Source organism: Gopherus flavomarginatus, chromosome 5 (genome assembly GCF_025201925.1).
Source record: "Gopherus flavomarginatus isolate rGopFla2 chromosome 5, rGopFla2.mat.asm, whole genome shotgun sequence".
NCBI lineage: Eukaryota > Metazoa > Chordata > Testudines > Testudinidae > Gopherus > Gopherus flavomarginatus.
The window spans coordinates 148966770-148979764 of record NC_066621.1 but is presented as its reverse complement, the minus strand read 5'-3'; the positions used below and the strand labels follow the sequence as shown (position 1 = coordinate 148979764).

The following is a 12995-nucleotide window of genomic DNA, read 5'->3' as shown; positions in this document are numbered from 1 at the left end:
GGCAGGTGTATAGGGGGAGGGACTTGGACCCCTTCTAGGCCCCACCAAAAATTATACAAACTTGCTGCCCCTGAAAGGGAGGGGTAGAAATAAGCAAACCTCCTCACTCCTTCTTCCTACAATCCCAGGCTGTGGCCCCTGAGAGAGACATGGTACCTGAGGTAATATATTTTAGGGGACCAACTTCAGCTGGTGAAAAAGAGAAGCTTTCGAGCTCCACAGAGCTCTTCTGGTCTCTGTCCTAGAACCAACAGCCTCCAACAGCTCTGCAAATCCCAGGCCCTGCTCTCTGTTAGGCCAGAGCTACAAGTGGCACCCGAGGCTCCCTAGAGGAGGAGAGAGCAGGGCTGTGGAGGATGATGAGCAGCTTAGGGCTTGTTTGCAGGGGAAATTTTCCCCAACTGTACTGATATAGAGATACAGCAGTATAAGGCCCAGTGTGGACGCTCTTATTCAGGGTATGGCTACACTTGCACTTCAAAGCACTGCACCTACTCCACATCCTCTACTGGGGGTAGCTTGCCGCGCTCCCAGCGCTGCTGCCCTGATTACACTGAGGCTTTACAGCGCTGTATCTTGCAGCGCTCAGGGGTGTGTTTTTTTTTCACACCCCTAAGCGTGAAAGTTGCTGTAAAGCACCAGTGTAGCTATGGCCTCAGTCTAGGTGCCTGTTTCCCTCAGACATGAGCTAAATTGGAAAAAGCCCCTTAACCTGGAAGAAGAGCGTCCATGGCAGCGGGTCTGTCTCCAGGGGTGTAACACCTGGGCTAGCATTGCCATAACCGGCCGGAGACAAGCCCCTAGGAAGAGCCTAGAGAGATGACAGTGCTGAGGGTCCCGCACTGGGCCCCACGAACACTGGAAGGCAGCACCCAGCCTGCCCAAAGGGGGGAGTTGAACGGGGGCTTTAGTCGCCTGAGCTTGTGTGAGGGGAGAGGAGGGGCAGCGCGGGCCGAGAGCAAGGAGCAGGAGGGGAAGGGAGGAAGAGGCGGCGGGGCCGGGCAGGGAGAAGGGGGGCGCGGAAAGGGGGGGGTGAGCGAGGGGAGGCGCCGCGGAGCGTCAGTAGCCGGGGCTGCTGCTGCGGGGCTGAGCCGGGCGGCGGAGGGAGGGAGCGGGAGCAGCGGGCTGGGCGCCCCTGGCCCATTGCAGCGGCGGCGCTGGCAGCAGCAGCTCCGCGCTCCGGCTCCCCCTGCACCGCAGCGGCTGGGAACCAGCCTCCCGCCCCCGGCAGTGGCAGCTCGGAGCCCCGGGCACCCCCAGCCGCCCATGCGCTGAGGGAGGCGCCCGCCCCGGGGATGAAGCCGAGCTCGGCGACCGCCGCCGCGGCTAAGGAGCCGGAGCCGGTGCAGGGGCAGCAGCGGGCGGCGCCCCGGGAGCCCGATGCGCGCTGGAGGGAGAAGGGCGAGGCGGAGGCGGAGCGGCAGCGCACCCGGGAGCGGCTGGAGGCCACGCTGGCCGGGCTGGGCGAGCTGGACTACCTGCGCCAGCGGCAGGAGCTGCTGGTGAAGAGCCTGCTGCGGAGCCACCCGCCGGGGGCCGCCCCCAGCGCCGCGGGGCCCCGCGGGGAGCCGCCCGGGGAAGGGGACGCCCAGCGCAGCCTGGAGGAGAAGTTCCTGGAGGAGAACATCCTCCTGCTGAGGAAGCAGCTGGTGAGCGGGGCTGGGGGGCACCCGGGGGCGAGCCCTGGGCTGGGGCCGCCCGGGCGAGGGTCCGGGGCTGGGGGCCGCGGGGAGCGGGGGCGCACAGGCGAAGGTCCGGGGCTGGGGGGGCACGGGGAGCGGGGGCGCACGGGGGCCAGGATCCGGGGTTGGGGGCGCGGGGGCGCACGGGGGCCAGGGTCCGGGGCTGGGGGTCGCGGGGACCGGGGGCGCACGGGGACCAGGGTCCTGGGCTGGGGGGGCACGGGGAGCGGGGGTGCACGGGCGAGGGGCCTGGGCTGGGGGGGCACGGGGAGCGGGGGCTGGGGGTGCACGGGGGCCAGGATCCGGGTTTGGGGGTCGCGGGGAGCGGGGGCGCACGGGGACCAGGGTCCTGGGCTGAGGGGGCGCGGGGAGCGGGGGCGCACGGGCGAGGGGCCTGGGCTGAGGGGGCGCGGGGAGCGGGGGCGCACGGGGGCCAGGATCCGGGGTTGGGTGCGCACGGGGGCCAGGGTCCGGGGCTGGGGGTCGCGGGGAGCTGGGGCGTACGGGGACCAGGGTCCTGGGCTGGGGGGGCACGGGGAGCGAGGGCGCACGGGCGAGGGGCCTGGGCTGGGGGGGCGCACGGGCGAGGGTCCTGGGCTGGGGGGGCACGGGGAGCGGGGGCTGGGGGTCGGGGGGGCACGGGGGCCAGGATCCGGGTTTGGGGGTCGCGGGGAGCGGGGGCGCACGGGGACCAGGGTCCTGGGCTGAGGGGGCTCGGGGAGCGGGGGCGCACGGGGGCCAGGATCCGGGGTTGGGGGCGCACGGGCACCAGGGTCCTGGGCTGGGGGGGGCACGGGGAGCGGGGGCGCACGGGCGAGGGGCCTGGGCTAGGGGGGCGCGCTGGGGCTGGGGGGCGCGGGGAGCAGGGGCGCACGGGGGCGAGGGGCCTGGGCTGGGGGGGCGCACGGGCGAAGGTCCCGGGCTGGGGCGCACTCGCAGGGCGCGAGAGTCCGGGTGCCCGGCCGAGTCTGATCTTTCCCGTCGCCTCCTTATTGCTCCGATCGGGGACCCTCTGTAACGGACAGACGCGCCGCGGGGGAGAATGACACCTCCGTGTGTCTCTGACCCCCCAGCCCTTCCCCTCCCTCTCGGGGGCTCTCCCGGTTTCTACGGGTGCCAGTGAAACCAGCGAACCCGCCGGAACCTCCTCTGGGTGTCAGTGCCAGTGTGTGTCTGGGAGGCAGGAGAGCTCCAGGCTCCCGGTGCTCATCCCCACGGCTCGCAAAAGCAGCCCGGGCTGCTCACAGAGGGATCAATTGCCCAGCGTCAAATGAGTGTTTTTACCATTAGGTTGAACTGCCTTTCGGGAACAGCCTTCCTAATCCGGTGTCGTCCCCTGAGCGCTCCTCACCTTGTCCACATTGCATCTGGTCCGGTTCTTAATTTGAAATGTGAGGCTCAGAACGCGCGTTGCCTACGGGGGGAAGAATTCCTGACGCAAAACGGGAAGGCACCTCTTGATTTAGGGAGCTGTGCTTGGTGGAAGAAGCAAGCTCCTTTCTGCAAATCCCTTCATGTCCTGCTTGCTTTTTAAAGCAAAAGAGGGAGCGGGTAGGAGAGACTCAGGACTGTGCTGCAGAAAGCATTTATTCTATTGAATTTCTATCAGAGCTGTGGCTATTGTGTGAGGCTTTCATTAATGTTCAAGTGACAAGACTTGAACTAAAATAATGCATCAGCTGACTCTTACTGTTGCGTTTGAGAAATGGGTTTGGAGTAAATATATTTGCATTAGCCATATAAAATAACTAGTACCTAGATATGAAAGAGCCAGAAAAACGTACTTAACTATACTGTGTGGGCATCTTAGTATAAAATCTTGGTCATTGCTCAACTGAGCAGCTCATAGGGGTGAGATGAGAAGGAGTTTATCCTTGGTTTGCTACAAAAGAAATATATTCGCTCATTTTGAAAAGCCCCTGATGCAAGCTAATTGCTCTTCTACTGCCTGATCCGCATCCGCTGAAGTCAATGAGTGTGTCTGCTGACTTGAATAAGAGTTGGATTGGGCCCAGAGGCTATCCTGAGCCTTGAGTGGGAGTAGTGAGTGCTGTGCAGTTTCAGGATCAGGCCCTTTAAAGTAGGGATGCTTTTGTTGAAAACGCGCTTTGTAGCTTGTGGGGAAGAGAGAGCTGGATGTGAAACAGTGGATCATTTTTCAGTGAAAATAACTCACAGCTGTGCATGGCATTCTTTGTGTCACAGTCATGGTTCAGCATTTGTGCATATTGGCTCTGACCAAGGGAGAGGTTGGATTTTTGATGTTCAGTTGCAAATCTTGATTGCTTTTGTAGGTTTTTTCCCGTTTGGTTCAGTACATATATATAGTAGGGTTATTTCCTTCTAAAAAGGTGATGTGATTGTTCAGGAATTATTAGCTGCCAAAAGCCACGGTAAAAGTAACAGGAATTATTACTCGGAATTGGGGATTTGTGGTAACACTTCGATTTGTGCACTTGACATTCCAAATTTGAACCAGATGCACTATTCCCAATACTTCTTTAGAAGGGGGCTGGGTCAGTAGGTGGTGCAATGAGTTCCTGCTCTAAACCTGTCACCTCTGCAGATCTGGGTTGGATCCAAATCCTAGCTCATGTCAGAAGTGGAAAAAGAATTTGCTTGCCCTTCTGGTCCCAAGTGGTAGTGCATTGTGCTAGTCTGTCTAGCTCAGTGGTTCTCAACCTGTTTACCATTGTGGGCCGCATCTGCAGCTCTCTCTGTGTTGTGTGGGCTGCATCCACACACTATATATACTACCTGTATGGCCCTGAGGATGTCACATGGCCTGCAGCTGTGCACTGATTGGGCGCAGGTTGAGAACCACTGGTCTAGTTAATGCTATTAGCCTTTCAGTCTTGGGCCTGAGCCAGCACCCATTGAATCCAATGGAAAGGCTCCCCTTGACCTAATGATTTTGGGATTGGGCCCTTTATGGGCATCTACACTCAGAAACCCATCCGAATACTGCTGGGTGCAATGCAAAAGTGTATGTGCCTGTGTGTATAAAAACTGATGCAACTGGACAGATGATGGATAGATACAGTTGTAGTATATGTGGAGAAACTGATTACAGTGACCTTGGGTTAATGAGCTTCTTGCAAAATCATTATTTATTGCCTATTGTATAGCATCAAAATTACCTTCATAAATAGCTTAAACAGTCTTATTACAATAATGTAATACAATTGTAATGGGGGAAGAGAAGGGATTACTTTTCCTACGTATTGCATTGTAAAATTAATGAAAGGACCCTGATTCTGGCTCCTGTAATCTTGCCTTATGCTTTAAGAATATAAGAGTATAATGTGCAACAGAATGAGAGACTGGAATTAAATGTCTACCTTATAGTTCAGCTGAATTTTTATCCTGAACTTCCAGGCAAGATTTCTGGTTTTTGTTTTTGTTTTTTTTAAAAAAGAACTTGACATGGAATTTACAAGCTATTATTCTTCAGGTGATACTTGTGGCCCATTTGTTTCTGGACGACAAAGGTGACATATTGCTTTTCTTGTTTTCCAGAACTGCTTGAGAAGGAGAGATGCTGGTCTATTAAATCAGCTGCAAGAACTAGACAAACAGATAAGTGATCTAAGACTGGATGTAGAGAAGACTACAGATGAGCACCTTGAGACAGATAGTCGCCCAAGTTCAGGTAAGCCCCATATGCTGCAAAATGGATCCACCCAGCAATCAGTTATAAAACTGTCCAGAACCTTCAGCAATGTAACAGTTGAAAATGATAAAGGGTCCACAGTATGGCAGTCAATGATGTTACAGTGAGGCCAAGAAAAATTCAGCTGTCACTGGAAACATTACTGACTTCATACAATATATTTGGAGGCAAATTTCAGGATTATTGAGAACATGCTGCTGAATCATGTGTCTGATTTTCAGAAAGTGGGTTGTCTTTTGAAAAAAATAATGCTATAGAGAAAGCTTTTTCAGAATGCTTCATCTCATTTATTTATGGGAATTGGGTAGCAAGAAAAAGTACAGGAAGGAAGCAGCAACAGTGGTTAAGGAGACTTGGAGACAGTCTCGTGGCCAAGTAATACTGGTAGAATGGTTGTCAAGAGACCTAATATCCTGTTAAATGATCTTTGAAGGCAAGCACAGCCAGATTTCTCTTACAATCTGTACAGCTTTTAGTTTCAATCTGGCTTTTAAAAATTGTTTGAGATATTAATATTTCAAAGGCTGAGTGACATCCCACTGCCTTATTTTCAATAAATGGAAATTGTCCCAGTATTATAGTACTACTGTATAGTACAACTAATCGGGATGATTGAATGAAATGGTATAAATTGTTTGAGATCCAGTGAGCCAAAATACACAGAAACACAATTGCTTTTCTAGGGGAGGGGGATGGGAATTTTTTTGCATAATAAACAGAACCAAAATAAACCCAAGTTTTTATTTTTATAGGATTTTATGAGCTGAGTGATGGGGCCTCTGGATCACTTTCCAATTCCTCTAACTCAGTCTTCAGTGAGTGTTTATCCAGTTGCCATTCTAGCACCTGTTTTTGCAGCCCTTTGGAGACATCTTTGAATATCTCGGATGGACGCCCAAAATCTGCAGGTACAGTAAAAGCTGGTATAATACATCATATTCCAGCATGTGAGGTTGGCTTATCCATTGAAATGCTGCATTGGGGCTGGCAGGGTCCTATTAACTCTTCCTTTTTTCATTTGCTAAACTACATGTTCATATAAAATAATCCAAAAAGACCCTAATGACTGATGTATTTGTCACGTGTGGCATGGGGTATAGATTTTACCTGCTGCTTTTTCAGTCATTGGTGTGAATTGTGAGCATCTATAAAACACATGATCAGCTCTTATATTTTCTACCCAGTAGAGGGCAGTGGTACATATACACATAAGCAAATTCATCGTATAACTTCCTATCAATTCCTTTAGCAAACAATTTTTACCAAAGTAAAAAAACCCCACCTGAACCGAATTCATTTATGGGTAGCACATATTTGTGCCTATGAAAGCGAGCGACTAATAGTTTCCCAGCTCTTACTGCTTTCCTCAGCATATGGACAATTGTGATGAAGTGTGTGCTGAGTTTGTGTGGCATGGACAAATGGCCATTATGAATAATGGAAAAGATTTCTCTCTCTTTCGTGAGGGGAAGATGGATGTTTGAATTTCCAGTTACTCTAGTCTAAAGATGTAAATCTCAGTGTGTATGTGTGTTTAGGTTATATATTGAGGCGGGTTTCTACAAGATTTCTGTTGCAAGAATCCTCTTATTTGTTGTCTAGGTCTGGAAAGAGGGGTTAAATAGGACCTTGTTTCAGTTTCGATCCTGGAGGCTGCTTACAAGCAGACATGTATTGCTTGGTGTTCAGAACTTCCATTCTGCTGTGTCCTCTTCCCCTCCGCCTTCCTCTCCTCCCCTCCCTTCCCCTCAAGCCTTGGGCAGGCTTGGGTTTCCCTCCGCACGGCCCCCTTGGCCTGACTCGAGCCACCCCTTCTCTCCCCCACAATATAGAAGTCAAACTGCCTACGAGTGAACTTTTGCATTTAGGAATCCAGAGCATAATCATTCAAGTTTGTCTGTCCTTGAAATGTGACTTTGTAGCAATTCTGAGATGTTGGGAGCTTCCAAATTACCCTCTGACCAGCTTGATGTAATTTAAATTTCCCTATCACCAATCTATAGGTCTTCTTTAGCAAGCATGTTTAAAAATAATCCTGCACAAAGATCAGCAGCAGATTATGTTGCTGGTTTTCATTATACAGAGTGGTAATATGAAACTCTTAAACAGATTATGGCACTCTAGCTGACTTCCCACAGTGGCATGTTTCAGTGATATCTTCTTGACAATTCTCTGTGGATATTAGACTGTAACAGAGAATTTAAGGAATACTATGATGTGACTTGCAGTGAGTCATCTGTTCTCTTAAGATCCTGATAGCCCCATTCTTGCTCTCTGAGCAGCACTTCCTCTCATATATAGTCCCACTGAAGTCTATGGGAACTGTGGGGGCTAAGCATGTTTGATAAAATCAGCCCTCTTACTTAGGTGCCTGAATGTGGCCTTAGTAAGGCATTCGCATTTGAACATTTTGACCTAAGTAACTAGCCCCCGAGAACGTCTCTTGCAGGGCTGGGAATAGAACTCTATGTCTCTCAACTCCCACTCCTGAGGTTCAGTCAAAAGAGTCTTTGTCTTTGACATCCTCTGCGCCCCAGAAGATTCTCTTATGCGTATTCGCATGTTGGTTATCTTTTCCTGAACGGAATCTGAATATTTTGAAGCCCTATAAAAGCAGTTCTAAGTAAAAACGGTGGAAGTCCATGATCAGCCTGAAGTTCCTAAAGAACTGGTTAATATTGCCCTTCAGCTGACTGTTAACAATTTTACTGGTGTAATTTGGTTTGTTCCCTCTTGGTCAGTTGTGGGTTTAGCAGTGCAATATATCTTGTAACACACACATCCTCAGGCTTTCTATAGTTCTGCATCTAGCAATTCATGTGGAGACTGTGAAAGTCAATGTAGAATTCTAGAGGCCTCTGGTACAATGTAGAAGGCTCTCTAAGGCCAGTTCTATATGGCTTTTGTACCAGTATAACTAAGTTGGTTAGGGGTGTGAATTTCGTTTTTTTTTTAATCAGCGTAATTATACTGTTACAATCCCTAGTGTGGATACAATTTTGATGATATAAAGGCACCTTATACCAGTGTAGCTTATTCCCCTTCCTAAACAGAAATATAAGGGCTAGACTACATTACATAGGCTCTGCTGCTCTAGCTATATCAGTATAGCTGTACCAGCGGAGCCTCCTAGTGTGGACACAGCATATGCCAACAGAAGTTCTTCTGCCTATTTAGCAACACCATCTCCCTCAATGATGTTAGCCAAGCTTTCTGCCATAGTGTTGTATCCGTGTCGGTCCCAGGATATTAGAGAGACAAGGTGAATGAGGTAGTGTCTTTTATTGGATCACTTTTCTGTTGGCATAGCTGTGTCTACACTGGGGGTTTTGCCGGCATAGTTATGTCACATGGGGAAGTGTTTTTTCCCACACTCTGGCTGACATAGCTAAGCTCGAGAGCTGGTCTCTCTCACCAACAGAAGTTTGTCCAATAAAAGACATTACCTCACCCACCCTGTCCCTCTAGTAACTATATCAACAAAACATTATAATGTAGACCTGAGAATAAGCATCTTTATACTGGTATAACTGAATCCACACTAGGAGGATTGTAGAGTTTCAACTGTATTGCTCTAGTTAAAGTGGTGTGGGTGTAGACCAGGCCAGAGTCTTCAAAAGTATCTTTGAAAAGACTAAATAAAAGCAGAACTACACAATGGCAGCGTCTTTAAACTCTTTTCAAATGCATTTCAGATCTCATAGGCTGGATGGATTATAATAAAGAAGGCCAGCACGAGGATCCGGCATCAGGTGCTGTCTGTCGTTCGCACTCCAATTCCCTTGATGTGGTTGCAGATGTACATCCAAAGTATCAGTGTGACTTAGTATCTAAAAATGGGAATGACGTGTACCGTTACCCCAGTCCCCTACATGCAGTAGCCGTGCAGAGTCCAATGTTTCTTCTACCAGTGACCGGTAATCTCCCAAGAGAAGAAGAGAGACGTGTTTGCAATGTTAATGATGTTTGCATTGGAGCTGAACTAGACTCAGTAAAAACAGGCAATTCCTTTCTCCTGAAGAGCTCATGGTCTGTATCCTGTCCTTCAGCCAACAAAAAAATAGATGGTTACATCTTGAGCCTTGTTCAGAAAAAGACGCATTCTGTGAGGACTAACAAACCGAGAACAAGTCTGAATGCTGACCCCACAAAAGGCATTTTGAGACATGGGAGCATGTGTGTTAGACAGACTGCGGCTGTTTCACATACTAACATTGTGAACCTGAAGAATTCCAAACAAGCATGTTTGCATTCCAGTGGAACAACCGCTTTGGATAATGGCACCTTCTCATCATTAAATCAGCAGTCAAAAGAATCTAATGGGGAGCAGCTGGAAAGCAGGAAGGTGCCTACTGCTGCAGCTTACCCACCAAGCGCTGTCAATGAACTTCAAAGCAAACATCTGTCAAGGAACGTCAAACCAGCACCTCAAGAAGTAAACTGGTGTCCTGTAGCTACGACAGGAGATATCCCAAAGGAAAATGGCCAACTCTTTGCTACGTCTGCTAAAGAAAGTCCTGGTAGGCATACAGCACTGCAGCAGGAGAACAAAGTGACCCAGCCACCCAAAAAGCTACTGCTAAAAAACCGCTTGCAAGCAGTTCACCCCACTTCGCCTCCTCTGGAGGAGAGACCCACACTGGATTTCAAGAGTGAGGGCTCTTCCTCTCAGAGCCTGGATGACGGCTTGCTGGTGAGTGCTCAGTACATACCAGCTCAACAGCAAAGCCTTAAGCTTCACAAAGGCACCAAAAGTGTCAAAATTCTGAAGAGCTCTACTCTGAAACAAAGGACCCACCTGGCCAGCCTGCTGGAAAGCAACACGCCAACCATGCGGGAGAAAACCAAGCCAATCGGCAAAAAGTGTCGTTTCCCTGATGACTTGGATACAAATAAGAAACTTAAAAAGCCCTCTGCGAGAGGGAAGAAAAGCAGCAGTTCACAGCTGGAGCCAAGCCTCCCAAGCAGGCAGGCTGGCCTCCATAAAACTGTGATCAGATCTCACGGACATGGCAGAGAAGCAGTTGTGGCCAAACCTAAACACAAGCGAGGAGATTATCGCCGGTGGAAGTCATCGGCAGAGATTTCCTACGAGGAAGCCCTCAGAAGGGCGAGAAGAAACAGGAGAGAAGCCGTAGGGGTCTATTCACAAGTTCCCCTTCCGTACGTCAGCCCCTATGCTTACATTGCTAGTGACTCCGAGTATTCAGCAGAGTGTGAATCCCTGTTCCACTCCACCGTAGTGGACACCAGTGAAGATGAGCAGAGTAACTACACCACAAACTGCTTTGGGGACAGCGAGTCCAGCTTGAGCGAGGTGGAGTTCGTTGGGGAGAGCACGACAACTAGTGACTCCGATGAAAGCGGGGGGCTTATTTGGTCTCAGTTTGTCCAGACTCTTCCTATCCAAACGGTGGCTGCTCCAGAGCTGCACGAAAATGCAGCAAAAGCCTTTGTCAAAATTAAAGCCTCGCATAACCTCAAGAAGAAAATTCTTCGCTTCCGATCTGGCTCTCTCAAACTGATGACAACTGTCTAATGAAATGACTTGTCCGTGTGGAACGCGTCTGTTTCTACTTAAAGAAACAAGGTGCTTTTGTGTAAATATTTTCATAGATTTTGTTTTTAATACAAATATTTAAAACTTAAGGTAAATTATGACATGGCTTCAAATCTTGGGTGGATACTAGTGCCTTTTCATGGAAATAAAAACCATTATACTAGTTTTTTAAAACCCTGCCATTTCAGTGGTGACAGCTTCAAGTGTCAGAAGGCTTTGAAAAAGAATAATGTTCCCAAGAATGGATCTTCCTAGCCTATTGTTTCCAACTCTGGGTCTTGTAATATCAGGAGATCAACAAATCATAAGTGGAGGATCCTAATGTTTGATCTTATCCCTTAATATTTTCTGCTCTTGTTCCTGCATGTTGACCATGTCCCTCCTTTTGTCTGGCTGGATTTTCTCTTGTAAACTCTTCTTGCAACCTCCTCCCCCTCCACGTGTGTGTTTGTACAGTGCCTCGCACAATGGACTCTGGGTCTACAACTAGGGCCCCTAGGTGCTATGGTAACACACATAATTGAAAGGGCCCTTGCTTAATCTCCTTCTTGAGTTGCCTGCTCCACAAGGCACTCTGCTATGGATGACCTCAAGGTGCATCCCGTGAGTGGGACTCCCACCAGAGTAATACACTGCTCCCCAGAAGAAACCATTGGACCAGCTGGGAAAGGCTCAGTAACTCTTCAGTATATTGTGTAAAAGCGCTTTTTAAAAACATATGCATGTCACGTGCATGAATATCAATAGTTTTAATATTCCTGTCACTGTCAAGTTACTGTACATCACAAACGGCTGTTTTTATATATCATTGTGTAAATTAATAACACATCATATGCTGTAATAAACAGTCTGTTTTAATACTTTTTTTAAAGTTTGTTATGTTGCTCTAGAACCAGCGGTTGGGACCGCACCACTGCTGCCTCCACACAAAGGTACTCCGAATGTGGCCATGCGACACTTGCTGCATCTGAATTATGCAGTAACTGAGGCGAGTTTGAGATGTTCCTGTGTTTGGAACCTGTACTTTGAGGTGGGAAAGGAGAGAAATGGGTCAGTCATAGCTCAGTGTGGCTCCATTCTTTCTTTTAATAGTTAGGATTTGTGCAGAGCTGGATGGGATGTAGGTGTCCAGGAATAAACCTTGCTCTGACACCTGTGAGTTTCCTGCCCCACAACTTTGGCAGTTAATATTACCACTGCCTGTAGGGGGCTTGCCATATTAATTCTATATAACCAAGTGGCAGAAAGGCACCAGTCTCCCTGATATACATCAGGGCCCCCTCTCTGAAAGGACAGGCAATCCACTCCAAAAGAGCCATGTCTACTGGGAGATGGGCTTGCAGAAAGCATGGGGAGCCGCAGTTGGTTTTGCTACATGTGTGAGCCAGCAACCTGCGACCCTGATCTCCTCGCTTAAGGCATGGCAGCCACTGGCTTCTTCCTTTCAGAGTGGTGCTACCCCAGGGAGAGGAACAGAAATAGGAGCTATCTCAGCAATCTGTTGCTCCCTATGTCAGCCTTTTCCTCTCTCTGGGGTGGAGCTGAATCTCTTGACTGCTCCTGGGAGGCAGTGACTCTGAAAAAGATTGGGGGTCGTGGTGGCTAATCAGGTGAATGTGAGCTCCCAGTGTGATGCCCTGGCCAAAAGGACTAATGAGATCCTAGGATGCATAAAACAGGAATTTTGAGAAGGAGGAGGTGGCGCGACTGTTGCTGGAAAACTGTGTTCTGTTCTGATGCCCACAATTCAAGAATGATGTTGATGAATTGGAGAGGGCTCAGAGAAGAACCATGAGAATGATTAAAGAGTTAGTGATAGTGATAGACTCAAAGAGCTCAGTCTGTTTGGCTTAACAAAGAGAAGGTTAATGGCTGAGTGGATCACAGGTTAAAACTATCAACATGGAGAACAAATATTTAAAAATGGGCTCTTCAGTCTAGCAGAGAAACGTCTAACATGATCCAATAGCTGGATGTTGAAGCTAGACACCTTCAGACTGGGAGAAAAGGTACAGACTTTTACCAGTGAGAGTAATGAACCATTGGAACAATTTACTGAGGGTTGTGGTGGATTCTTCAT

At 49.3% G+C, this 12995-nt stretch overlaps 1 protein-coding gene across 1 annotated transcript; it reads left to right on the top strand.

The window, feature by feature from the left end:
• The first annotated feature begins 1231 nt into the window (after positions 1 to 1231).
• On the top strand, positions 1232 to 11775 carry DACT1 (dishevelled binding antagonist of beta catenin 1). The gene is made up of 4 exons (XM_050952550.1): positions 1232 to 1649; positions 5202 to 5334; positions 6108 to 6263; positions 9051 to 11775. Exons 1-4 carry the CDS (start codon positions 1296 to 1298, stop codon positions 10892 to 10894), a joined length of 2487 nt encoding a protein of 828 aa, XP_050808507.1. The 5' UTR covers positions 1232 to 1295; the 3' UTR covers positions 10895 to 11775.
• Positions 11776 to 12995: the final 1220 nt, after the last annotated feature.

Bases quoted from the DNA above. Each gene is read 5' to 3' on its own strand.
- DACT1 (XM_050952550.1), top strand. From the start codon at position 1,296: ATGAAGCCGAGCTCGGCGACCGCCGCCGCGGCTAAGGAGCCGGAGCCG. The intron at 1,650-5,201 runs GTGAGCGGGGCT...CTTGTTTTCCAG, and splicing joins TCCTGCTGAGGAAGCAGCTG to AACTGCTTGAGAAGGAGAGA. The intron at 6,264-9,050 runs GTACAGTAAAAG...AATGCATTTCAG, and splicing joins TGGACGCCCAAAATCTGCAG to ATCTCATAGGCTGGATGGAT.